This window comes from Aegilops tauschii, chromosome 5 (genome assembly GCF_002575655.3).
Source record: "Aegilops tauschii subsp. strangulata cultivar AL8/78 chromosome 5, Aet v6.0, whole genome shotgun sequence".
In the NCBI taxonomy this organism is placed as follows: Eukaryota; Viridiplantae; Streptophyta; class Magnoliopsida; order Poales; family Poaceae; genus Aegilops; species Aegilops tauschii.
In genome coordinates this window covers 535,164,448-535,191,780 of record NC_053039.3, presented here as the reverse complement: position 1 = coordinate 535,191,780, position 27,333 = coordinate 535,164,448, and the positions used below count along the sequence as shown (strand labels likewise).

The 27,333-nt window shown below is 48.1% G+C and overlaps 3 protein-coding genes across 3 annotated transcripts; all 3 read left to right on the top strand.

Moving 5' to 3' along the window:
- Positions 1 to 5,897: 5,897 nt before the first annotated feature.
- On the top strand, positions 5,898 to 10,550 carry LOC109760009 (uncharacterized). The gene is made up of 7 exons (XM_020318845.4): positions 5,898 to 6,279; positions 6,727 to 7,321; positions 8,755 to 9,334; positions 9,435 to 9,535; positions 9,614 to 9,694; positions 9,791 to 9,918; positions 10,048 to 10,550. The coding sequence occupies exons 2-7, from the start codon at positions 6,767 to 6,769 to the stop codon at positions 10,187 to 10,189; spliced, it is 1,587 nt and encodes a 528-aa protein (XP_020174434.1). The 5' UTR covers positions 5,898 to 6,279; positions 6,727 to 6,766; the 3' UTR covers positions 10,190 to 10,550.
- Positions 10,551 to 11,157: 607 nt separating this feature from the next.
- On the top strand, positions 11,158 to 11,847 carry LOC109760010 (Bowman-Birk type wound-induced proteinase inhibitor WIP1). Its single transcript, XM_020318846.3, has 2 exons — positions 11,158 to 11,329; positions 11,425 to 11,847. The coding sequence occupies exons 1-2, from the start codon at positions 11,239 to 11,241 to the stop codon at positions 11,619 to 11,621; spliced, it is 288 nt and encodes a 95-aa protein (XP_020174435.1). The 5' UTR covers positions 11,158 to 11,238; the 3' UTR covers positions 11,622 to 11,847.
- Positions 11,848 to 20,365: 8,518 nt separating this feature from the next.
- On the top strand, positions 20,366 to 21,090 carry LOC109760012 (Bowman-Birk type wound-induced proteinase inhibitor WIP1). Its single transcript, XM_020318848.3, has 2 exons — positions 20,366 to 20,532; positions 20,703 to 21,090. The coding sequence occupies exons 1-2, from the start codon at positions 20,451 to 20,453 to the stop codon at positions 20,909 to 20,911; spliced, it is 291 nt and encodes a 96-aa protein (XP_020174437.1). The 5' UTR covers positions 20,366 to 20,450; the 3' UTR covers positions 20,912 to 21,090.
- The last annotated feature ends 6,243 nt before the right edge of the window (positions 21,091 to 27,333 follow it).

The window sequence follows — 27,333 nt, the reverse complement described above, 5'->3', positions numbered from 1 at the left end:
TTCTAGACTTTGACTCCAAGTCTTCTCGATTGCTTTTGGTCCAAGAAAGATCATCGCGAAGGTTTCATTCCGTTTGGACTCCGTTTGGTATTCCTTTTCTGCAAAACTCTAAAATAGGCAAAAAACAGAAACTGGCACTAGGCCTCCGGTTAATAGGTTAGTCCCAAAAATAATATAAAAGAGCATATTAAAGCCCATTAAACATCCAAAACAGATAATATAATAGCATGGAACAATCAAAAATTATAGATACGTTGGAGACGTATCAGGAGGGCCAAATACAAGGAAAGAAATACATGCTCAATGCCCCAATCACCTTCCTCCGAACGAGGAGGAAGTAAACAAGAAGAACCATCGAAGGATTGCCAAAGGAATAAATAAAAGGAAGATGAAGGCCAACTTTGGAAACCAAACAAACCAACGGTTGGGGATTTAACTAGGAGTAAAACAAAGAGAAACATACACACGTTACATCTAGGGGTGCTACCACCCCGATCGCCTCACCAAATACAAACAAGAGTGACAAGGGATAAAAAAATTGGATCTCAAAGATCTAGACTCAAGGGACCTGGGTTAACCCCCGTCCCCCTCAAGAAAGGTGATCGCACGTATGCAGCTTCTCCAACGAGAATCCACCAAAGGGTTGGTAGATCGAATTGAAGGACATAGACAAACATTAGGCAAAGACCGACAATGAGAACTTGCTAACTTGAGAAACTACCACAAATGACGTAATCAAGGAACAAAAACCTAACTACACAACTAGGGGAGAAAGGGGTCGCCCTACTCACCGTCGGTGAAAGCCAAGAGAGAGAGAGAGAGACGATGAAATGGGTGGTCTGGAGGAGCTCTAAAGGTGGGCAGAATGAGGATGGCATTAAAAATGTCCCTCAATCTTCTCATCAATGCACTGGAACTATTTTTTTCTATCGTTGGAATCCCATGATCTACACGCAGTGCACCATGGGCTATAGCGATACCATGTGTATATGTAACCAATTCGGTGATGGTACATATCTTGTCACATATAAGTGGACACTTGGTATTGTTTGCGATGCATGTTAGTTGAACGACATAGTGATGCTTTGCAACTCGATTAGAAACCATACCTAGCACGACATACTACATAATTATAAGATAGTATGTCACTTCGATTAATGTTGTGTTCCATAGCAATCACCGCTTTCTGCCCCTCCAACATTCTTGGTCTAGCTCCGCCACCGGTAGCAATGGATGGGGCACTTTGCTAGTTCCTGTAATGTAGTATAGACTTGAAACTAAGTTTTAGTGAGAATGATGATCCTGAATCACAACACATGGAAAATGGACACTTCTATCCTATCTAGTGTGGAATGAAAGAATTGTCATTGATTAATGTTGAAACGTCATCAACAAGTGAAACCTATGGTTGTCATCGGCAAGAGGGGGAGCCGTTAAGGGCTTTCAACACACTCTAACATCCACACTTGGTCACAAGCTCCACAACAACCATAGCTGAAGAATGAAGCCGGTAAAACACACGGGAGCCAACGAAGAAAGCTCCGACATATGGGCAAACTCTCAATCTGGGGGTTACTCCCTCAACTAGGTTCAATGAGAAGGAGGTTATTCTCATGTGTTTGAAGGATGAGAAAACATCACTTGAGAAATTTGGGATGGGGAGGGCCAGATACAAGGAAAGAAATATATGCTCAACGCCTCAATCACCTTCCACCGAATGAGGAGGAAGTAGACAAGAAGAACCATCGAAGGATTGCCAAAGGAATAAATAAAGGAAGAGGAAGATCAACTTTGGAAACCAGAGAAACAAATGGTAGGTGATTTAATTTAGGAGTAAAATAAAGAGAAACATATGCACGTCATAGGCTAAGGGTGACGTCATAGGCCAATCACATATGCAGTAAAATAATTTAGGAGTAAAACCAGAGAAACCACCAGGACCGCCTCACCAAAGACAAACAAGAGCGATAAGGGATAACAGAACTAGATCTCAAAGATCTAGACTCGACGGACCTGGGTTACCCCCCGCACCCTTCAAGAAAGGCGATCGCATGTACGTAGGATATTCCAACGAGAATCTACCAAAGGGTTGGCAGATCGAATTGAAGGAGAAAGACCAACATTAGGCGAAGGCCTCCGATGAGAACTTCCTAACTTGAGAAACTGCCATAAATGACATAATCAAGGAACAGAAAACCGGACCACACAACTAGGGAGCAAGGGGTCGTAGAGGAGGGGGTGAAGAGGGGGTCTGGAGGTGTGAAGAATGAGGAGGGCGTTAAAAAGGTCCCTCAATCTTCTCATCAATGCACGTGGAACTATTTTTCTATCCTTGGGAGCCCATGATCTACGCGCACTGCATCGTCAGCTACAATGACACCATGTGTATACGCAACCGATTCTGTGACGGTACATATATTGTCACATATAAGTGGACACTCAGTATTGTTTTTTGTAGCTAAAGCGGAGCTTTGTAAATCAACGCTGCTCAGTCGGATTGCCTAAGACATATTTAGCCACTTTGGGCGGTACAATAGTGTTCCAACCAATACTATCTTTTGGCAAACATAAACGACCAATACGTGCAAGCTCATGAGTTGCCGAATTTGCACCTCTACGACATACATTGACACTAAGCTTGGAGAACCATGGTTTGAGTTGATACTTAGTGTCTTTGATGACTGCTGCAATAGGTGAGGAATCCACCTTCCGAAGATTGAGCGCATCAGCTAGGAGTTGGGTATCCGTCTTGAAGATCACCCTAAGCCCCAAGATGTGCCGCAGTTTGGACCGTTGCGGACATAGCCAACAATTCAACACCAAATGCATCATGCACCTGTTCACAAAGTCATCCCTGGCCATTATATCTCTGACGACCATACCCCAACAACCACAGTTATTTCCAGGTGTATAGGCCCCGTTGAGATTGGCCTTGAGCATACTGTCATCAGGTGGTTTCCACTTCACTGCATTGTCACCCTTTCTCCTCGAATGAAATATTGCATACATTCCATGGAATCAACACATACTCGTTCGATCACTTCATTCACTGGGACCGACATCTCACCTTCGCGAACTTTGTTTATGTTATTCCACCAGTTCCACCAAAGGGTGACTATTTGGACGCTAGTATTTTCACGTAGCCCCCATAAAGAGTCCATCATTGCATGCACACCCGAGAAACTTCCAAGTTACTTTTTTCCAACTCCAGACCGCGCCATAGCTCCTTCACAACCTTACACTTTATGAAAAGGGGCCCTCCGTTCTCCTCAGTTTGACCGCTGCCAGAGAAACCAATGTTAGCGGATTTAATTTAGGAGCAAGGGAAAGAGAAATATATGCACACTATTGGCTAAGGGTGGCTCCACCACGGCCACCTCACCAAAGAAAAACGAGAGTGACAAGGGATAAAAGAACTGGGTAGTGTGCATATGTTTCTCTTGTACGTAGGCTTCTCCGGCGAGAATCCACCAAAGGGTTGGCAGATCGAATTGAAGGACAAAGACCAATAGGAGACGAAGATCGACAACGACAACTTCCTAACTTGGGAAGGCGCCATAAATGACGTAATCAAGGAAAACAATCCTAAATACTATAACTAGGGGAGCAAGGGGTCGCCCTACTCACCACCGGTGAAAGTTAAGAGTGAGATGGGTGGGGGCTATGATGGGGGGGGGGGTGAGGGAGTCCTGGACTAAGGGTCCTCGGACGTTCGGTCTGTTCATTATGGGCCGGACTAATGGGCTGTCAAGATACAAGGAAGAAGACCACTTCTCGTGTCCGGTTGGGACTCCTGTGTACGTGGATGGCAAATTTAGGTGTCCGGGTATATTGTTTCCTTTCTGTTTAACCGACTTTGTACAACTCTAGGCCCCTCCGGTATCTATATAAACCGGAGGGTTTAGACTGAAGGCAGGATCATAAAATTGACAGGCTAGGCAAATTAGGGTTTAGCCACTACGATCTCGAGGTAGATCAACTCTTGTAACCCCTATACCCATCGAATATAATCAAGCAGGAGTAGGGTTTTACCTCCATTAAGGAGGTCCGAACCTGGGTAAACATCGTGTCCCTTTGTCTATTGTTACCATCAATCCGCACACATACAACTTGGGCCCCCCTACCCGAGATCTGCCGGTTTTGACACCGACAGGGGGGTTCTGGAGGAGCTCCGGAGGTGGAAAGAATAAGGAGGGCATTATAAAGTTCACTCAATCTTCTCATAAATGCATGTGGATCTATTTTTCTATCGGTAGAAACCCATGATCTACGCGCACTACATCACCAGCTATAGCGTCACCATATGTTTATGTAACTAATTCAGTGACGATGCATATTTTGTCACATATAAGTGGACACTTTGCATTGTTTGCCATGCATATTAGTTGAACACCATAATGATGCTGTGCGACGCTATTATAAATCGCACCTACCACGGTGTACTACATAATTAAAAAGTAGTATGCCACTTCAATTAATTTTGTGTTTTGTAGCAGTCGCTACCTTCTGCCACTCCAACATTCCGGGTCTAGCTTCGCCGCTGGTAGCAATGCACGGGGCCCTTTGCTAATTCCTCTAATGCAGTATAGACTTTTAACTAAGTTGTAGTGAAAATGATTATCTTGAATCACAACACGTGGAAAATGGGCACTTCTATTCTATCTAGTGTAAACAACAAGGTTGTCTGGCTAGCGTGGCAAGAAAGAACCGCCATCGATTAATGCTGAAACGTCATCAACAAGTGAAAACCTATGTCTGTTGTCGGCAATATGGGGACTTCGTTAAGGGCTCTCAACACACCCTAATATCCACACTTGGCCGCTGGCTCCACAGCAATCGTAGCTGCAAGAGTGAAGTTGAGAAAACACACCGGAGCCATCCAGGGAACTCCAACATCCAGTCAAGCCTTGAACTAGGGGGTCACTCCCTCAACTATGTTCAAGAAGAAGGACATTATTCTCATGCGCATGTGAAGGATGAGAAGGAAATAAATGCATGCTCAACGGCCAAACCACCTTCCTCCGAACGGGGAGGAAGTTGACAAGAAGAACCATCGAAGGATTGCCAAGGAATAAATAAAGGAAGAGGAAGATCAACTTCGACATCTAGAGAAACCAATGGTAGGGGATTTAATTTAGGGGTAAAAGAAAGATAAACATACACACATTATCGGCTAAGGGTGCCACCACCACAACCGCCTCACCAAAGACAAGCAAGATCGACAAGGGATAAAAGAACTAGATCTCAAAGATGTAGACCCGATGGACTTAGGTTAACCCCCACCCCCTCAAGAAAGGCGATCACACGTATGTGGTCTTCTGCAATGAGAATCCACCAAAGGGTTGATGGATCGAATTGAAGGACAAAGACCAACGGTAGGCGAAGACCGACGACGACAACTTCTTAACTTGAGAAACTGCCATAAATGACGTAATCAAGGGACAAAACCTAACCAGTACAACTAGGGGAGCAAGGGGTCCCTACTCACCACCAATGAAGGTCGAGAGAGAGAGAGAGAGGGGAGAGGCCGATGAGGGGGGGGAGTTGTCTGGAGGAGCTCGAGAGACGGAAAGTACTCAACGCCAATGAAGGTCGGGTGATAGAGAAAGGGGAGGGGCCGATGAGGGGGGGGGGTGTTTCGTCTGGAGGAGCTCGAGAGACGGAAAGTACGAGTGCATGGCAAACGTTCCTCAAACTTACCGTCAATGCACTTGAATCGGTTTTTTCCATCGCTAGAAGCCCATGATCTACGCGCACTGCATCAATAGCTATAGTGACACCATGTGTATATGTCACGGATTTGGCGTCATGGTTGGGTGGCAAGAAAGAATTGGTCCAAGGAGCCAAACGGACTCCATTGAGAGATAATAATCTAAGGGCGTAAATGCAAGAAGTCCATTGAGAGGGAGAGCACGGGCGCCGTGAACTGAAGCGGCAGGCAGGCGGAGGAGGGAGACGAGACCGGAGCGGAACGCTGGCGAGGGCAAAGGCAAAGCTACTCCCCGTTCCGCTAGAAGAGAAGAGAGATGAGATGGGAGAAAGAGAATTACGCGTCGCCCACCAACGAGCCCCACGCCTCCACCCTTCTCCTCCCCCCCGCCCGCATCATCCCCCCTCCCCTCCCCCCCCACCCTCGGCACACCATCCATCCTCACTCCGCACGGGCCCAGCCCAAATACTCTCCCGACCATTCCGTCTCGACACAAACCCTAACCCTAGCCCCCCACCCCCTCGCCGCCGCCCCAATCCGCGCCGCGCCGGCGGCCGCTCCCCTCCGAGGTAACGACACGCTCTACCCAGGGTTCCTGCCCGCTGCCGCCGCCGATTCCGGTCCATTTGGTTTCTTCTCCGCCCGCCGCGCGCTTGCTCGCACCGAGGGTTTTGGGGGTTTTTGGGGTGCACGCGCGGGTTCCGAATCCGTCCGAGTTGCTCGCCGGCGCGCCCGTGGGCGGTCCCGTGCTCGTTCTGGGCGCGGTTTCGAGGTCCCAACCTGCTGTCGCCGCTGCTTCTCTCGGTGTACGCATATGCTCTTGCTGCGCTATCCTGATTAGCAGGGTTCGGGCATATGCTCTTGCCGCTATCCTGTTTGGTGGGGTTCGGGGACGGGGCTCTCGCAGTTTCTGTCGGCCTGGTTGCTTGGTTCATTGATGTATCTTCTGGCTAGCTGCAATTACTGTCTATATGGTACCATGGTTGTGATGTGGTGTTTCATTTCAATACACGCAGGTACAGCGCGGCCTTGGTCCGGAGATAGGCGCGTTCCGCCATGGATGGGCTCGGGAACTCTGCGCTGAACGCCTCAGAAGCGGTGATGAAGAGGCCCAGGAGCGTGGCGTCCAGGAGACCGAGGCCCAAGGAGCAGCTTGCTTCTGAGTACAAGGACATATCCTGCGCGCCTTCGCGGAGCATTTCCCCAGAAGACGAGGCTGCTGCCGAGGCCAGCGGGCACCGGCGCAAGGAGCTGTACCTCAATGGGTCTGAAGGTAGGGGCTCCACCCACCATAGGAATGCCCTGTCCAAGAAGATAAAGAAAGAGGAGGGATCTGCAGGCGATAATGATATTGTCCACAATCGGAGCAGCAAGCCCAACGATGCCAAGCATATTACTCATGGTGTTCTTGCACTGGCCTCCTCAAGAAACTCTGGATCGACTGATGCCTCGCAGTTGTCCTCAAGGGACACCCCTGTGCCAGTGGAAAATAGGGTGAGAAAAGTTAAGCTCAAGGTCAGCGGACTTAACCGAATCATACCGAAACAAGAGCCTGTTGACGTTGGCATGCCTGGCACATCGGATGTCTCTTTCCATCGCCAAAAGCAGAAGGTTTGTTGTTTCTACTTAACGGAGAAACCTGCGCAAATGGAATATGCTATCATATAGAAACTTGCTTAATTTTTTCAAATAGAACTAAGTATTGTCTGTAGGTAATTGGTGAGAGATGCTTTTACTTGTCATTTAATAGTAGTACAATGCACTTATTTTAGAGCTCAGATGAAATAACTCAACCCCATCCAATTATTGCCGATGTGAAAATAAGACTGATACAGCTGTAACAACGATTATTCTTTTGTCGCTTGTCGGAATGGTAGTATTTACTCTAGTGACGTAATCTTATATGCTTATGAGTCAATGTCGTTTTGCTGTCGGTTCAACTCTCTTGTCTATGCCTTTGCAAAATGCCCTGTTATGGTTTCTCTTAGGTATCTGATTGACTCAACTGGTAAATATGAGGTACTATTATTTAATCTATGTTGATAGCTTTGAAAACTGCCCGTTTTCATTTTTTGTCGGTACTATATTTAATTTATGTTGAGGTACTATATTTAATTTATAACGACTACTCTTTTGTCGGTTGTGGGAATGGTAGTATTTGTTGTAGTGAAGTAATCTTATATGCCAACGAGTCAATGTTGTTTTGCTGTTGGTTCAACTCTCTTGTCTGTGCCTTTGCAAAATTCCCTGTTATGGTTTGCCTTATCTTATCTATGCCTTTGCAAAATGCCCTGTTATGGTTTTCCTTATCCATGCCTTTGCAAAATGCCGTGTTATGGTTTATCCTGTATATGCCTTTGCAAAATGCCCTGTTATGGTTTCTCTTAGGTATCTGATTGACTGAAATGGTAAATATGAGGTGCTATTATTTAATTTATGTTGATAGCTACTGAAACTGCCCGTTTCATTTTTTGTCGGTACTATATTTAATTTATAACGACTACTCTTTTGTCGGTTATCGGAATGGTAGTATTTGCTGTAGTGAAGTAATCTTAAATGCCAATGGGTCAATGTTGTTTTGCTGTTGATTCAACTCTCTTGTCTATGCGTTTGCAAAGTTCCCTGTTATGGTTTGCCTTATCTTATTTATGCCTTTGCAAAGTTCCCTGTTATGGTTTGCCTTATCTTATCTATGCCTTTGCAAAATGCCCTGTTATGGTTTGCCTTATCCATGCCTTTGCAAAATTCCCTGTTATGGTTTGCCTTATCCATGCCTTTGCAAAATTCCCTGTTATGGTTTGCCTTATCTTATCTATGCCTTTGCAAAATGCCCAGTTATGGTTTACCTTATCCATGCCTTTGCAAAATGCCGTGTTATGGTTTATCCTGTATATGCCTTTGCAAATTACCCTGTTTTGGTTTCTCTTAGGTATCTTGACTGAAATGGTAAATATGAAGTACTATATTTAATTTATGTTGATAGCTTTGCAAACTGCCTGTTTTCATTTTTTGTTGTGCTCTAAGTGGGTCCCTTCTTTTTATAGGATTCTGGTGAGCAGAAACATCACAGCACAAGAAAGGATAGTCATGGTAATCACGTTGATGGAAAACGTGGAGATAAGCATGACATTTCACCATCTTCTGACCTGGTTCGCAAAAGCAAAAGGGTCCCTAAGAAGCGAACTCTTGATTCTGATGATGAAGACCGTGAGTTACGTTATCTTGAGAAACTTAAAGTGGCTAAAGCTGCACCAGAACAGCCCATGGCTACTGACCAGCCTCTAGCTTATGGTTATGGTGAGGATGGTCTCAGGAAAAAGAAGCTATCCAAGGTTTCTAAAAATAAGAGCACTCCTTATGAAGTGGACAACGACTTCACCATGTCACAATTTAGCAGAGATGTTCGGAAGAAGGTGAAACTGGAGGATACCAGTGATTTTATTGTAGAGGAGGAATTTGGGTTGGACGAGTCTGATAGATTAATTGAAGCTGATTCACCATCGGGTGTAAAGATTGAAGCTCCTGGCCTAACAACAAGGCAGCGAGCCCTCCAAGGCAGGGGTGGCCATGGTGAAAGCATGATTGAATTTCCCGACGGGTTACCAGCTGCTCCATCATCTAGAAGTACAGTTCCTAGACTATGTTAATACGAGTATATTTATTGATAACTAATGTGCTGTATCTCAGATAAAATGCTAAATGGTCTTGGTATTTAATGCTGCAGGGCAAAAGGATAAGCTTTCAGACGTGGAGATACAGGCCAAAAAAGCAGAAGTGGCTCAGAGGCGTAAGATGCAAGTAGAGAAGGCAGAGAGAGAGCAACAGGTTTGTTTTTCTTCTGGCTCATAGCTTCCTTTTTTTTTTATGTTGGGTTACCCAATTTTAATGGTCCCTACTGTACAGGCTGAAGCAATGAGGAAAATATTGGGGATTGACACCGAGAAGAAGAAGGAAGAGAGGAAGCAGAAAGAACGTGAAGACAAGGTACAATACATCGGAGTTGTATAGTAGCTGTCCTTTCTTCCCTTGCTAGCTATAATGGCAATTGCATCATTTTTTTTTCTCATTCTTGCCATGCAGGAAAAGCAAGCAAAATTCGAGGAATATAAAAGAAGCTGCATCCAGTGCGTAATGCGACCAGAAGGAACAGTTATTACATTCCCTGATACCATGGGCCTTCCTAGCATATTTAACTCCAAACCTATCAGGTTAAATACAATGCCTACTTCTCTGGCTATTTCACATGCATCATTTGTGAGTGACTACATCATTTTGATTCTCATTGTGGTAATGTGTGCTTACATTCAACACCCCTGGCTTGGCTTTCATTTCTCCAGCTACCCACCTCCAAGGGAGAAGTGCGCAGGCCCCTCGTGCCCAAACCCTTACAAGTACCGTGACTCCAAGACAAAGCTCCCGCTCTGCAGCCTGGAGTGCTACAAGGCCGTCCAGGGAGGCGCTGGGACGATGGCGTGCTGATTCTACAGAGTCGATGGTGCAAGTAACGCGCAACCGCGGGCGGACATGGAGGAGCTGGAGAACTGCATCTCACCCAATGCCCTGCCTGTTTTGCCGTTTTTGCGTTGCCTTTGCTAGTCTGAGGATTGAAAACTGAGCGATGACAGATGATGTTGAGGTGCCTGCTGCTGGTTTCCTTTGTTGGTCCTCGTGGATGTATGTATGTAGTAGCTGGGCCGTGCAAAAGAGTCTGGTTTATGTGTGTGGCAAGTGGAGGATTAGTTGTGAATTGTGTACAGTGATGGTCGGGCTTGACGCTAAGGCGTTGGCCATGATGGTATGAGTTGAGTTAACTCGTTATCCATCATTGTTTCTCGTTGTACTCTTTTCGGTGTTGTGATCTGTCTCTGGAAGCAGCTGTCTGGGAGTCCATCTCTGTGGACTGTCTGCGATAATTCACCGGGAGTCCCATCTCTGTGGACTCTCGTGATAATTCACCGGGAGTCCATCTCTGTGGGCTGTCGTGATAATTCCCTGGTAGTTCATCTCTGTGGGCTGTCATAATAATTCACTGGAAGCAGTTGCCTGGGAGTCCATCTCTGTGGTCTTGTAGCGTCCTGTTCTGCGCAGGTTGTGCTGCAGCCTTGTAGACGAATTGTGCTGGAACCTGGTAATGATAATGACCACGGGCGTCATGTCAGCTTTGGTTTATTTTTTCCTATTGAAAACTTGAATTTGATATAAGAATCGGAAGACGGAGAAAATAGGTGCATGCACTGGGAATTGGAGATGTATGCCTAACAGGTCCAAGCCAGGGAAAGGACACTACATGCTACCCCGCAAAAAAAAAAAGGACACTACATGCTAAGCCGGGAGTCAAACAAGTTTATCCCAAACACCTATCAACTTAGTAGATAACAATTGATAGATGATGACGCCGAAAACTGGCATGCTATATATAGAGAGAGTTGCTTGCAGCTTTGGGCAGACACAAGCACAACACAAAACCATCATTCCACGAGCAGATCGACAGGACCGGGAAGAGCAAGTTTAGGAGCAACCAACGAACGATGAAGAGTAGCACGCTGGTGGCGGTCCTACTTCTCCAGACCGTCATGGTCATGGGGATCCTCGCACACTCACAGCCCGCGGACGCGCACGGTACGTACTACGTTGCTGATGCTTATCGTCGTCGTTCCAATTACTTATCTGTCCCGCGCGCAGCAACGTCTGATTCCATTCCATGGACTGTGCAGACGATTTCCCCAAGTGCTGCGACCACTGCAACTCCTGGTCGGGGGCCCAATTCTGCGACGACGTGGGCCCCAAGTGCCGCGACGGCTGCGTCAACTGCCGCGTGGTGCAGACGCGCCCCGTGAAGACGTTCCGGTGTGGAGATGGACGCTCCGCCTTCCCGTACATTCCCTGCCCGCCGCCGTGCAAAAAGAACTGATCGCTCCACCTCATCACACAGTGACATCGATGTCGGGCCGGAAAATATAAAATAAACAGCAACAACTGTCGTCGTTCTCTCTACTTTGAGAGAAATATACAGTATATAGTTGATGTTGCTCCGTAATAAATAAATAAATAAGCTTTGTAAAACCTGGTTCCATGTCGCGCTGGTAGGCTCCGAGTTAGTTGAGACTGTTTAATAAATTACAGTGATTCAAAAAAAAGTTTATGTATGGTCTCTGCTCAATCGAATGAAAATCAGTTTATTTGTGCGATATATTTGTACTGTCCAATGCAACGGTGAACGGATCCTTCTGGGTGGTCAAGCATATATGTACAGTTGTCACACTCTGTGCGAGTCGGAATAATTATGTTTTCCAACATAAGGATAAACTCCGGCTTTGCATCAAAGATACACAGCGGACATTGTACTGTCCGTGCAGCGATGAGCGGATCCTTCTCTGTGGACGACGGTTCATGGCACGCAAGAGCTAGGACACGCGGATTTTGGGCCACATGATTGCATCGTGATCCGTAAAGTGGATAGGTCATGTGCTTACAGCTTAATCCTGTGCGAATTCCTGCATGATACAGGTTTTGGCAGAGAAATCACGGTTCACCCACCACACCTCTCATGTTTTTTCTCCTAACTTCACAATTATAAGCCAATGTATCTTTTGGATAAAAAATCCAATTTGTATTTCGTTTGCACATTCGTGTTAGTTGTGACGGGGGCTTTGGAGAAGGCCACTCTTCAACATGTTTGGACAAGTTTTTGAAACTTCACCAAGTTTCAACTATTGAAACTTGATAAGAATGAATGATAAATTCACTCTCATTCACCAAGTTTCAAAACTTCAACTGAAACACAAATTTAAACCCTAAGGCCTAGTTTGGCACACAAGCTTATCGCCAAATGTCCCTTCTATTAAGAAGACCTCCCGGCCGTGAGGCTTATCCAGGGGATGTTTTTTATTTGCATTCACGCCTTTTAGAAAGAGCCGCTAAATTAAATTCTCTTTTAGGCGAAGGAAGTATGACCGCTTTACCAATAGTTGAGACTCAATCTGGAGACGTTTTCGCCTATATTCCTACTAATGTAATCTCCATTACAGATGGACAAATATTCTTATCTGCGGATCTATTCAATGCCGGAATTCGACCCGCTATTAATGTGGGTATTTCTGTTTCCAGAGTAGGATCCACGACTCAAATTAAAGCCATGAAACAAGTAGCTGGCAAATCAAAATTGGAACTAGCGCAATTCACGGAGTTACAAGCCTTTGCACAATTCGCCTCTGCTCTCGATAAAACAAGTCAGAATCAATTGGCAAGGGGAGTTTCTTCCAAACCGTAGTAATCTAAAACCTCGGTATTCAATTGCCTAGTCAACGAATATTCAGTTTCTAAAAACCATATTTTCTTCTTCTTCTTCAGCCTAGCAAAAAGTGGTCAAGACTTCTTAAATACCACAAACAACCATGGTATTTGAGATACCACAGTTTATAAAACTATGGTATTTGTTGAAGCCAAACACCTCAAAGTTTTGAAAACTATGGTTTGTGATAAAACCATAGTATTATCCAAATACATAAAAAAAACTGAGCTGCCAAACACAACCTAGTTTCTAAAACTAAAACTTAAAACTAAACTGTAAGCCCTAAACTCTAAACCTAGAACCCTAAAAGCAATGAGACTCGGTAATTTTTTTTCTGACGGAACCTCGTCAGAGGGCCAGGAGCTCTAGCATTGCATTATAGAAGAAGAGAGTTGATCCACTTTATAAGGGAAACCGGATCAAAAACCTAAGAGAGTGGACCGTTTATGAGGAAAACTACATTACTGGAATCAGGGATTTTGCCGTCTGCCAGTTCTTTGCCGTCTGCTAGCAAGCGGACAAGCGACGAAGCCTCGCCGACCACACAACACAAGGCTACAATCGCAACAAACACACGCACCCAACTCCGGAGCCGCCGCTCCGAAGTCCGCCGCCCGCACGTGAGCCACAACGCCGCACGGCTCATGCGCCTTGTAGTCCTTGCTACCCGAGACAACCACCCGCAGACCACGAACTTTGCGCCAAACATTCGGGGCCGCCGCCCCGACTTCTAGTCAGGCCGACCCCTTAGACCGCGTCGACCGAGCTGATGAACTCGCTACCCCCGCAGCACCAGTTCGCCGCCCATGCAAAGCAAAGTAGCAGACCTACCCCATAGGGCCATCGTTGCATGGCCATCCGAGGCCGCCGCCTCAGCGTACATCCACCGCCCAGAGCCGCCGCTCCGACTTCCACTGCCTCGGCATCCCACCAGAAACACAAAAGGCACAAGCGCCAACCAGACCTTGTCTCCAAAAAAGACGCCTCCAAGAAAGATAGGCGACGCAAGAAAACACCGCTACCATCCGATCCAACAAACTAGATTTGGGTTTTCACCCGAAAGACAAGGTCCCATTGGTTGGAGGTGGATCGAGTCTCCTCGACGACGCCACCAAGATGGAAACGATGCAATAGAATGTCGCCGTCGCCGGCACCGACCAAGTCGGGCAAAACTTTCATGCAGAGCACTACGAGAGCCACCGTCACCAGATTGCCGCGAGGACAGTCCACGGCGCCGTAGCCCTTGACAGATCCAGGGAGCCGCCACCCTCACCAGCAGCACAACCGGCCCATGCCACCGCCCACACGGCCAGAGCACGCTACCACATCCACCTTGACTCGGAGCCGCACTGCGGCAACCACGAGCAGAGCACCGCCATAAGCCCTGTCTACCACTCGGCCGCACACCGCAGCACATCCACCTACGCGGCGCTGCCGCGCTGCCGTCTAGGAGCTGCAGCATGCCGCCACCATCGCAGCTCGACCAACCAGACGTGTAGCCGCAGGAGCCACTCGCCTGGGCACCTCCACCGACAGATCCCGCATCCAGGCGCCAGATCCACGGCGGCTGTCCCCAGCACTGCCCCACACGACCCCAACGAGGGAGGAGGAGAGAAGCGGCGCCGCCACCTTACCCATGGCCGCCGGCCCGGCTTGCTTGCGCCGGCGTCTCCGCCAGTCGCATAGCCTCATCCAGGGCCGCTGCTACGCGCCTCGCGAGGAGAAGTCCCCACCGCTGCCGAACGCCGAGCGGGCTTTGCCAGTCGGTCTCACGTGGCGGTAGCGAGGGGGGTTGGGGCGGAGGTGGGGAACGGGGGCAGCGGCTAGGTTTCGCCCGTGCCTGTTGAGTATATATTTGTGTTGCATGTATTATGTATTGTGGCCCACCTCCTAGTTATGTATAGTTGAGGTTGAGGCCTACCCTATACTCATATATACGTGCACCAGCACCCCATCAATACAACGACTATTGTATTGCCAACTTGTCCGTCTACATGGTATCATCCTTCTCGGTTCTCCCCTAGGGTTCGCCGCCGCGCCCCCTCGCGCGAGCCGCCGCCGCACCCCACCACCACAGCGCACCTCCCCCTCTCCCGCCGCGCTGCCGCAGCCTGGTGCCGCCCCGCTTTCGCCCCCCTGCCGCGCCGATGGCCGCCGCCCGCGCCGCTTCTCCCTCCTGCCGCCGCTGCCCTCCCTCCTTCCCGCAGCCGCATGCCCCCGCAGCGTCGCACTTCACCGCCGCCGCTGCCCTAACCGCCACCAGAACCCTAACCCTACCCGCCGCCGCCCTTCACCGCCGACGCCGCACCCATGGACTCCTCCCCGGGCTCCTCCATGGCCCGCTCGTCGAACTCCTTCGCCAGCCCCGAGCTTTCCGCCGCCGCCATCCGTGACCTCAACATAGAGGCCTAGGTCCCTATCCACCTCGACAGCTCCAGCACGTCATACTACGCGTGGAAGACCTACTTCAACCTCATCTTCCACGAGTACTACCTCAACGAGCACATCGATGGTTCTGTGGATAGCAAGTACATGCGGGGTGATCCGGAGTGGTCTGCCATTGAGGCCACGATCATCCGATGGTTCTACCAGGCCGTCTCGAAGGACATCTTCCACACGGTTGTCGTCGAGGATGACGACACCTGCGCCGTGTGGGCCAAGATCAACGCTCTCTTCACCGATAACAAACTTCAGCGCCTTGTCCACGCCTATCACATGCCCGTCCCGCGGGCCCCTGCACCGGGTCTTCTTGGCCCCCGCCCTGCGGGCCACCAGGTGTTCTTCGATGCCCCTACCAGCCGTACGGTGCTCCCCTCGCGCCGCCACCCCTCGGTGGCTATGGCGCGCCCGCCCAGGCGCCACCGGTACCTGCACCGTGGGACCCCGCCCTCCTGGGAGGCGACTGGTACATGGACTCAGGTGCTACTGCGCACATGACAGTTCATCCCGGTGACCTATCCCCTTCCACTCCACTCAACACACCCACTCGTATCATCGTTGGCAACGGTTCTTCTTTACCTATCACTCATGTCGGTAGTACTAGTTTTTCTTCTAGTTTCACACTTATCACTATGTCTAATGTCCTTGTCTCACCTGACTTAGTCACTAGCTTAGTTTCCATTCGTCGTCTTACTCGTGAGAATCCACTTACTATTGAATTTGACGGTGTTGGTTTTTCTGTGAAGGATGCCCGTACCCGGATGGTGCTTCACCGATGTGATAGCCCTGACGAGCTCTATCCCATGCACGCCGGCGCCTCCACCTCCACACCCATCGCCCTCACCGCCGGCGTCGACCTTTGGCATGCTCGCTTGGGCCACCCCAACCCTGCCGTTTTGCGTCAGATTCTTAGGAGTTTTTTTTCTCATGTAATAAGCTCGACGAGCATACTTGTGCGGCTTGTCGTTTGGGCAAGCACGTTCATCTTCCCTTTAGCGCGTCTACTATAGTTTCCACTTTTTCGTTTCAATTACTTCATAGTGATGTTTGGACGTCTCCCATTGCGAGTAACACGGGCTGTCTATACTACTTGGTGATTTTAGATGATTATTCTTATTATGTGTGGACTTTTCCTCTTCGTCGTAAATCTGATGCTTTAGCCACACTCACCACCTTTTACTCCTATGTCACCACCCAGTTCGGTCGCCCCATACTTGCACTCCAAACTGATAATGGAAAAGAGTTTGACAACGTTGCTCTTCGCACACTTCTCGCCTCTCACGGCACCACCTTCCATCTAACTTGCCCTTACACCTCACAGTAGAACGGCCACGCCGAGCGTATCCTCCGCACTCTTAATGACTGCGTTTGCACGTTACTCTTTCACTCTAACGTGCCCGCTCGGTTTTGGCCCGACGCTCTCGCCACCGCCACTCTTTTAGTTAACATTCGTTCGTGTCGCCCTCGGTGGAACTACGCCCCTCACCACCTTCTTTTCGGTACACCGCCGTCCTATGACGGTCTCTACATCTTTGGGTGTCTTTGTTACCCTAGCACCGCGTCCACCATGCCACACAAACTCGCGCCATGTTCCGTCCCATGCGTCTTCCTTGGCTATCCCCCTAACACCAAAGGTTACCGGTGCTATGATCCTGTCACTCATCGTGTGTACACCTCGAGGCACGTGTATTTTGTCGAGATGGTGTTTCCTTTTTTTCAGGTTTCTCCAGCTGCGGCCCCTCCGGTGCCGACCCCCGCGCCCCCTGCTTGGAGCGATGCACGGCGGTCCCCAGTGGTTCCCTCCTCCCGGCACCTTCCGTCGTCGCCCGGGCTCTCGACTTCCCCCGAGGTCGAGTCTGACCGAACCCCTGGGTGCCCGGCTCCCTCCTCAAAGGTTGAGCCCGATCGGGTTTCCCACCCCAGCGCCGCGGCGGCCACCCCGCCCTCCACCCCGGTTGGTGCCGCCACCCCGACGACGCCGACGGGCTGGACTTCCACCTCACCCGTCGCCACCCCTGCTGCAGGCTCGGATGCCACCTCCGGCTCGTCTGCTCCCACGGCCCCCGCCACCGTGGCCCCTACCGCTGCCGCAGGCCCCTCCGCCGCGCGGCCCCCGCCGCCGCTGCCGCGCCTCTCGGCGTGACGACCCGTGCTCGGGCCGGCGTGCTTCAGCCGAGCACACGCAACTCCTCCGACGAGTATGTGTGCGCTGCCTCGATGTCGACGCCGTCACCCATCCCCGCCTTTGCTCGCGCTGCCCTTCGGGATCCCCACTGGCTCGCAGCGATGCAGGAGGAGTTCGACGCCCTGCAGCGCAACCGCACGTGGCATCTTGTTCCGCGACCCCCTCGTGCCAACGTCATCACTGGCAAGTGGGTGTTCTGCCACAAGACCCGCCGGGACGGTTCTCTCGAGTGCTACAAGGCTCGGTGGGTGGTTCGTGGATTTCGGCAGTGCGCGGGCGTGGACTTCACTGACACCTTCGCTTCGGTTGTCAAACCGGGTACGATCCGCGCCGTGCTCCAGTTGGCGGTCTCGCGCACCTGGCCTGTGCACTAGTTGGATGTCTCCAATGACTTCTTGCACGGCCATCTCGCCGAGCAGGTGTTCAATGAGCAGCCTACCGGTTTTGTCGACGCCGAGCATCCGGACTTCGTGTGCTTGCTCTCCCGGTCTCTTTACGGGTTGAAGCAGGCGCCTCGGGCTTGGTACCAGCGTATCGCAGCCTTCCTGTAGTCTCTGGGCTTTCGGTCCACTCGCTCCGATGCCTCCCTCTTCGTGTATCATCAGGGAGCTGACACTGCACATCTGCTACTCTACGTCGACGACATCATCCTCACGGCATCCGCCCCCGATCTCCTTCAGCGGCTGACTGCTCGTCTTCGTGATGAGTTCGCCCTCAAGGACTTCGGGCCTCTGGACTACTTCCTCAGCATCGAGGTGGCCCGTCGGGCTGACGGCTTCTTTCTGCATCAGCAGAAGTACGCCCACGAGCTTCTAGAGCGTGCAGGTATGCTTAACTGCAAGCCGGCGCCCACCCCCGTCGACATGAAGGCGAAGGTCTCTGCTCTAGAGGGGTCTCTCACGTCTGATGGAGCGTTCTATCGCTCCATTGTTGGTGCTTTACAGTACCTGACGCTGACTCGACCCGACCTGCAGTACGCTGTCCAGCAGGTGTGCCTCCACATGCACGCTCCGCGTGACTCTCATTGGACCTTGGTGAAGCGTATTCTCCGTTACATACGCAGCACTATGTCTTTGGGACTCACCCTGACGGCCTACGCCTTCACCGACATCGTGGCCTACTCGGATGCCGACTGGGCTGGCTGCCTCGACACTCGACGCTCCACGTCCAGCTATTGCGTCTACCTTGGGCCCTCGTTGATCTCTTGGTCATCGAAGCGGCAGACCACGATCTCCCGCTCCAGCGCCGAGGCAGAGTATCGGGCCGTGGCCGAGTGCTCTTGGATCCGTCAGCTACTCCAGGAGTTGTTTTGTGACGTTCACAAGGCCACTCTTGTCTACTGCGATAACGTCAGCGGGGTTTACCTCTCCGCCAACCCGGTGCACCATCGACGTACGAAGCATATTGAGCTCGATATTCACTTCGTGCGCGAGCAGGTTGCCCTTGGTCGTGTTCGGGTTCTCCATGTTCCGACGTCGCAACAGTTTGCTGATGTGATGAGTAAGGGATTGCCTACTCCCGTCTTCGAGTAGTTTCGGTCCAGTCTCTGTGTCTCCGACGACGCTTCGACTGCGGGGGGATGTTGAGTATTTGTGTTGCATGTATTATGTGTTGTGGACCACCTCCTAGTTATGTATAGTTGAGGTTGATGCCTATCCTGTACTGATATATACGTGCACCAGCACCCCATCAATACAACGACTATTGTATTGCCAACTTGCCCGTCTACAGTGCCGCCCCCCTGGGAGCGACGCGAGCGCGGCATGGGTATGCCTTGTAGGTAAAATGCGGTAAGAAAAACTTAATATTATCACTCCCAAGTTTGAATATGTAAACCTTGGATTTTTTTAGAACTTGTCATAATGTACTCAAGATTGGTCTTATTCGAAAGTTCGCGTCGCAACAAACACAAATATGCAAATGGAACTTAATTTGGACTTTTGGTTCAAAAGATATAAGAGATTATGGGAGGTGTGGTGGATGGTGCATGAATGGTGCGATGACGGATGATGTTGAGGTGCCTGCTGCTGGTTTCCTTTGTTGGTCCTCATGGATGTACACTATGTAGTAGCTGAGCCGTGCAAAAGAGTCTGGTTTATGTATGTGACAAGTGGAAGATTAGTCATGCATTGTGTACAGTGAAGGCGGGCTTGACGCTAAGGCGTTGGCCATGATGGGGTATGAGTTGAGTTCGCTCGTTATCCATCATTGTTTTTCATTGTACTCTTGTTCTGTGTTCTGATCTGTCACTGGAAGCCGCTGTCTGGGAGTCTATCTCTGTGGGCTGTCGTGATAAGTCACTGGGAGTCATCTCTATGGACTGTCGTGATAATACACTGGTAGTCCATCTCCGTGGACTCGTGATAATTCACCGGTAGTCCATCTCTGTGGACTGTCGTGATAATTCATTCACTGGGAGACTATCTATGTGGACTGTCGTGATAATCCACTGGAAGCAGCCCCATCTCTGTGGGCTGTCGTGATAATTCAGTAACTGGGATTCCATCTCTGTGGACTGTCGTGATAATTCAGCTGTCTGGGAGTCAATCTCTGTGGTCTTGTAGTGTCCTGATGCCTAACAGGTCCAAGCCAGGGAAAAAGGATACTAGAAGACCAAGCTAAGCCGGGAGTCAAACAAGTTTTTCCCAGACACCTATCCACCTACTCCTAGATAACAATTGATAGATGACGCCGAAAACTGGCATGCTATATATATAGAGAGAGTTGCTTGTAGCTTTGGCCAGACACACACTAGCACAACAAAACCATCATTCCACGAGCAGATCGACAGGACTGGGAGAGCACAAGTTTAGGACCAACCAACGATGAAGAGCAGCACGCTGGTGGCGATCCTGGTCCTCCAGACCGTCATGGTCATGGGGATCCTCTCACAGGCCGCCGCCAAAGGTACGTACGTTCCAGTATATATTCTGTCCCGGCCGCAACAACGTCTGATTGCATCTTTGTGATCGATGGCGTTGAGATCTTAGCTTATGCTGTACATACATGTGATAATTAGCTGATGCGAATCCAGTTAGCATGCAAGACTGAGATTTGATTACATGCGGTTCGTGCAGACAATTTCCCCAAGTGCTGCGACAACTGCAACTCCTGGTCGGGGTACCAATTCTGTGAGGACGTCGGCCCCAGGTGCCGCCGCGGCTGCGCCAACTGCCAGGTGGTGCAGATGAGCCCCGTGAAGACGTTCCGGTGTGGAGATGGACGCCCCGTCTATGACGGGCACGACACGCCCACGCCCTGCCCGCCGCCGTGCAAAAAGCACTGATCGCTCCAGCTCCCTCAGACACTGATGAGATCGATGTTGCGGCCAAAACATAAAATAAAAAGGCTCCGATGAGATGAGATGAGCAGAGCCATGCCCAGCCTTCTCTTTCCTTTGAGAGATAATAATAATATATTTGATGTTGCTTTTTAAGTAAATAAATAAACACGGGTATCAGTTTATATATGCGTCTCTGCTTAATCAAATAAAAAACAGTTTATTTGTGCGATGCATTTGTGCTGTCCAGTGCGCAGCGGTGAACGGAACCTTCTCGGTGCTCAAGCATGTATGTACGATTGTCACACTCGGTGCGAGTCGGAATAATTATTTTTTCCAACGTTTCCAACATAAGGATAAACTCTGGCTTTGCACCAAAAGATACACGGCTGACGTTTGTACTGTCCAGTGCAGCGACGAACGGATCCTTCTCGGTGGACAACCATTCGTGGCACACAAGGGCCAGGACACGTGGATTTTGGGCCACATGATTGCGCCCATGATCAGTAAAGTGGACTCGTCACATGCATGTGTTTAGACCCCTGCATGTATTTGAAGCTTAATCCCTTGTGAATTCCTGCATGAGACAGGCAGAGATAGCACGGTTCACCCACAACACCTCCCATGCCTTTTCTCTTGACTTCTAATTTTAATCCATTGCATTTTTTGGGTCCAAAATCCAATTTGTATTTCGTTTGCACATTAGTGTTGGCCGACTAAAAGGCGACATGTTTAACAATTAGGTGTGGCGGAGATGCGTATGTTGAGATGGATGTGTGGCCACACGAGGAAGGATCGAGTCCGAAATGATGATAGAGTTGGGGTAGCACCAATTGAAGAGAAGCTTGTCCAACATGGTCCGAGATGGTTTGGGCATATTCAGCGCAGGCCTCCAGAAGCTCCAGTGCATAACAGACGGCTAAAGCGTGCGGAGAATGTCAAGAGAGTGCGGGGTAGACCGAATTTAACATGGGAGGAGTCCGTTAAGAGAGACCTGAAGGATTGGAGTATCACCAAAGAGCTAGCTATGGACATGGGTGCATGGAAGCTTGCTATCCATGTGCCAGAGCCATGAGTTGGTTGCGAGATCTTACGGGTTTCACCTCTAGCCTACCCCAACTTGTTTGGGACTAGTAGTAGTAGTAGTAGTAGTAGTAGTAGTAGTAGTTGTAGTAGTAGTAGTAGTAGTTGTTGTTGTTGTAGTTGTTGTTGTTGTTGTTGTTGTTGTTTGTTGTTGTTGTCTTTTGCTGTTGCTGTTGTTGTTGTTGCTGTTGTTGTTGTTGTTCACTCTTGAACATGTTTGGACAATTGTTTGAAACTACACCAAGTTTCAACTACTGAAACTTGATAAGAAAGAATGATAAATTCACCAAGTTTCAAAACTAAAACTTAAACGCAAACCCTAAACCCTAAGTTTCTAAAACTAAAACTTAAAACAAAATTGTAAGCCCTAAGCCCTAAACCCTAAGCCCCAAATCCTAAACCTAGAACCCTAAAACCAAATCAAACTTGGTAAAAACTTAATATAACGACTATCTGAATATTTAAACCTTGGATTTTTTTCTAGAAGTTTTCAAAATGTATCCAATATCGGTCTTGTTCGAAAATTCTCGTCGCAATGAACACAAATATGCAAACAAAACTTAAATTGGACTTTTGATTCAAAAGATATAGTAGATTCAAATTTGAAGATGAAATGAAAAGGCATGGGAGGTGGGGTTGATGGGGCATGTAACTCTGGCAGAAGCCACCAAAAGCATGCATGGATGGACCTCGAACTACAGTAATCAAAGGCCTTATGACCATTGTAAGTGCATCTAGTGCCCCTTAGAGATTTTGGTGTATTGAAGACTTATAGGTTAAGGGACTAATGCGTTTGTGAGTGTACACAGATCTATAAGTCTATGAGGAGTTTGATAATTACAGAGAAATTCGACCCCTAAAAATGAAGTTCTTCGACTAAAGACTTTGGATTTCTGAAGACTTTCTGAAGACTTTGAAATTGAAGAAATTGGTGTGACCTTGAAGACTTGGTATTCATTTGAGGAATATGAAGCGTGAAGACTTTTGTTTTCGTAGTTTCATTTTCTCTTTCTTGAGTCATAGGAAACACCGTACTGTTAAAGGGGGTCGAGAAAATACTAAGGAAAAATTTCCATGTGATGCTCAACTCAAAATCCTACACCTACCAATCCCTTCGAGTGAAGCCATTGGAAATCTCATACAGTTCAGTCATATTCTTCAGTGACAGAGACGAAGTTCTTCTGGTCCCTGAGGAATTTGTTCTGACTGAGGAGTTAGGAATTCGCCAGTGCGGATTGTCTACACAGTGAGGAACATGATAGCCATGAGGAATTTGAACCTCAAATTTCCGACCGTTGCTGTGCTATGCGCCAGCTGTCCCAAAATATCTACCCACCTAACGGTCATATCATTGAAGGGCATTTATGTCTTATCATGCGGGCTGCTCCCTAGGCTATAAATAGCCGCCCCCTACAACCACTAGCTGGTTGGCTGCTCCGAGAGAAACTGACACTTGTCATTTGAGAGCGTCCCATCCTCCGAGGACTTTGAGCGAAAATCATCAAGTGAGGAAAAACCCCAAACCCAAACACCTACAAACCCAAAGTGATTGAGCATCACTGAAGAGATTGATCCTGCGTGGATTCGACGCTTGTTACCTTTGAAGACTGTGCTTCTTCCAGACGGTTAGGCGTCATGGTCTAGAGCATCTAAGAGGAAATTGTGGATCGCCGAGTGACCGAGTTTGTGAAGGTTCGGAAGTCACCTGAAGACTTACCACGAGTGATTGGACGAGGTCTGTGTGACCTTAGTTCAAGGAGAATACGGTGAGGACTGTGTGTCCTCAGGTTTAAATACCTAGCCGGTCCAACCAGATGTACAACTGAGACAGCAGTTAGAACTGGTCTACCAAATCATTTTCTTCACCTAGCCAACTGGTTCTATTTCCTTAACTCTTTCATTTCCTCATTCCTGTGTTGTGCAATTGTTCCTATCTGTGTTTGAAGACTTTGACTGAAGACTTCCTCAATTTCCTCAATTCAATTTCCTCAGTCTGTTTGTCTTCATCCTGTGTTATCCTGTGTTTACGCTTTCTGTACTCTGTGCTTGTTTTCATTTCATCATGATGACTATGCTTGTGCTCTGCTATGCATACTTTTGAGTACTTATTCCGCTGCAAGTAGTTCTTCGCTAAGGAATTTCCTCACCCACAAATTCCTCAGTGAAGAATTTATAAAAATCGCCTATTCACCCCCCTCTAGTCGATATAACGCACTTTCAATTGGTATCAGATCAAGATACTCCCTTGTTCTGTGTGATTTTGGTTTAACCACCTGGAGTTTTAGTTATGTCAACCGCAGGTATGATCAAGGTCTCTGCTGGGTGTCCTACCTTCGATGGGACGGACTACCCCTACTGGAAGAATAAGATGCGAATGCATCTTGAGGCAATTGATAACGATCTTTGGTTTGTTGTGGAAAAAGGTGTTCCCTCTGTCTCCCCTCACTGAACGCTGCCGATGTGAAGAGATTCAAGCAACTCGATTCTCAAGCGAAGAATATCATATGTGGCCATCTGAGCAAAGGACAGTATGGAAGAGTGAGTGCTTTGGAAACTGCTAAGCTTATCTGGGATAGGCTGTCCAAAGTAAATGAAGGAGTCTCAACACAGCGTGACTCTCGAGTTGATGTTCTTCGCAATCTCTTCAACCGCTTCAAAAGACTCGACAATGAGAATGTTCAACAAACCTTCAATCGCCTCACTGACATCTCAAATGAGCTTCAAGCACTTGGTGCCACTGACATCTCCGACCACGAGGTGGTGAAGAAACTGCTGAGATCGCTTGATTCCTCATTTGATACTCTGGCCTTGATGATACAAGAGCGTGCTGATTACAAGTCACTTGATTCTGCTGATATCCTCGAAAGGCTAAACACTCATGAGTTCCAGCTTGTTGAAAAGAGAGATCTCTATGGTTCGAGCTATGGCAGATCACGTGCACTGAAGGCCAAGGCAGTTTCTGAATCTGAAGATGAAGACTCTGAAAGCAGTCTTGGTGATCCTGAATAACTGAGCCATGATCTAGCACTGCTTGTGAAGAAATTCCAGAAACTCTCAAGACGTGGTCGCTTTGGAAGACCCTCAAGGAGCAATGCTTCCTCATCCAGTGACTACAAGAAGAGGCTTTGTCACAAATGCAAGTAACCAGGACACTACATTCAAGATTGTCCTCAGTGGGAAAAGGAATCAAAGAAGAAGAAATACAAGGATTACAGTTCTGATGATACGAAGAAAAAGAAGAAATTCTCAAAATCTTCATCATCAAAATCCTCAAAGGCTTCATCTCACAAGAAGAGTAGCCCCAAGAAGGCTCGGGCATTCATTGGCAAGGAAATGGACTCTGAGGCTGAATCTGAAGAAAATGAGGAAGAGGAGGCATCTGAGGATTCCGAATCCGGTGTGGCGAGCCTAGCCCTCGCTACTGCATTCGTTAGCAAGTCTATCTTCAACTCTGAAGAAAATGACCTCACCAACAAGGCTGATGAAGGCAATGATGACTACGCTCCCACCTATTGCTTCATGGCAAAGGGTGCCAAGGTACTCAAATATGCCTCATCTGAATCAAGTGAAAATGAATCTGATGAAAACCTTAAGCCTAGCTATTATAAACTTGCTAAGATTGCTGTGAAACAACAAAGGGCTCTTGAAAAGGTTCAAAACATGCTAGACAAGAGTGATGATATGTTGGGTGAAGAAATGGATCGCACTAAAACCTTGACTGAAAATCTTCAGAGAATTCAGACTAGGTATGACAATCTTCAAGGTCATCATAACACTCTCTTATCTGATCATGAGAAGCTTTCTTATGAATTTCTTCAAAGAAAGCAAGATCTTGAGAAGCTAAGAGTGAGTTATGAAGATCTTCAGAAGGAGCGCGATTCATTACTTGCTCAACAAATCAGCGCTGCTCAGGAAGAATTTGTTCCTCCATGTTTGAAATGCATTGAACGTGAATCTGCTAATTCTTCATCTGAATGTTCAAATGCTTCTAATGCTACAAATTCTTCAACTGTCTCTGCTATCACTAATTCCACATCTGAGGACATTGCTAGTATCACTGACGATGCAGGGCTGAAGGAATTGTACATGACAGGCATGTACAAAAGCCTCAAAGGGCATCAGACTCTTTGTGATGTGCTTAAAAAGCAGATCCTCAACAGGAACCCTAGGAAAGAGGGTATTGCCTTTGAGAGGAAACTCAATGCTGATGGTACATATTGAAGGCCTGAGCAGTACCCCAAAACCTCATGGGTTGCTGCAAAGGGACCTCCAGTTGATCCATCTAATTTATCTGGCTTTACATGTGAATCTTCTCATTCTTCTGATGAGTCATTTGACTCCAACTATAAACTGTTCAAAAATCAGAATGGTGAAGTATTTGCTAGATATATTGGCACTAACTGTAGGAACGGTTCCCCTATGAAGAAAATCTGGGTTCCCAAAAGAGGCCTTGAAAGTCTTCAGGTGAATGTCCTCATGACACCACCTGTGAGGAATAGGAACCCCAGATCAAATTCTTCATATGGACCAAATTATTCATATGGATCCAAGTCCTCATACGGACCAAATTCCTCACATGGATCAAATTCCTCAAAAGGATCAAAGTCCTCATATGAACATCATCGTGCTAACAACTGTATTTCGCAGGGAAGAGCCAAGGGCTATGAATATGAGCATTATTCTTCTAATCATTATGTTCATAAGTCCTCGAAGAATTTCTCTGCTTATTCATATGCTTACCCTAACTCCTCTTATGTGAAACAAAATGGATTGGCTTCTATGCCACCTTTCTCTTATGGAGCTCGCAGAGTGATGAACTCTTTGCCATCCCTTCAGATGTGGGTGGTGAAGAAAATGAACTAATCTCTTATGCAGGGTCAGGTCTCCAGACGTACTTTAACGTCTGAAGAATTTGCTGGGGACCTGACAAAATGCCTGAAAGGATGCAGGCTAATCATGAAGAAATGAACTTTCATTTCTCACGTCCTCATACTGCTTTATCTGTTCTATTGCTTGATGAAATTGATCTGATGAATTGATGTCATATTCTTCACTGATGAAGTATATGAAGTTCGTAAGCTGCACTAATTCATCTGCAGGATGCTCAACCCAAAGCCACTGAGTGGATCCTCGATAGTGGATGTACAAATCACATGACTGGTGACATGAATCTATTGATTGATGCTCCCTTATCACCATCGCATCTGAAGCATATCATCTTCGCTGACAAAGGCAAAAGTCAGGTATTGGGTCTAGGTAAGGTTGCGATCACAAAGGATCGACACATGGACAAAGTCATGCTTGTCGAGTCCTTAGGATACAACCTCATGTCTGTCTCAATGCTT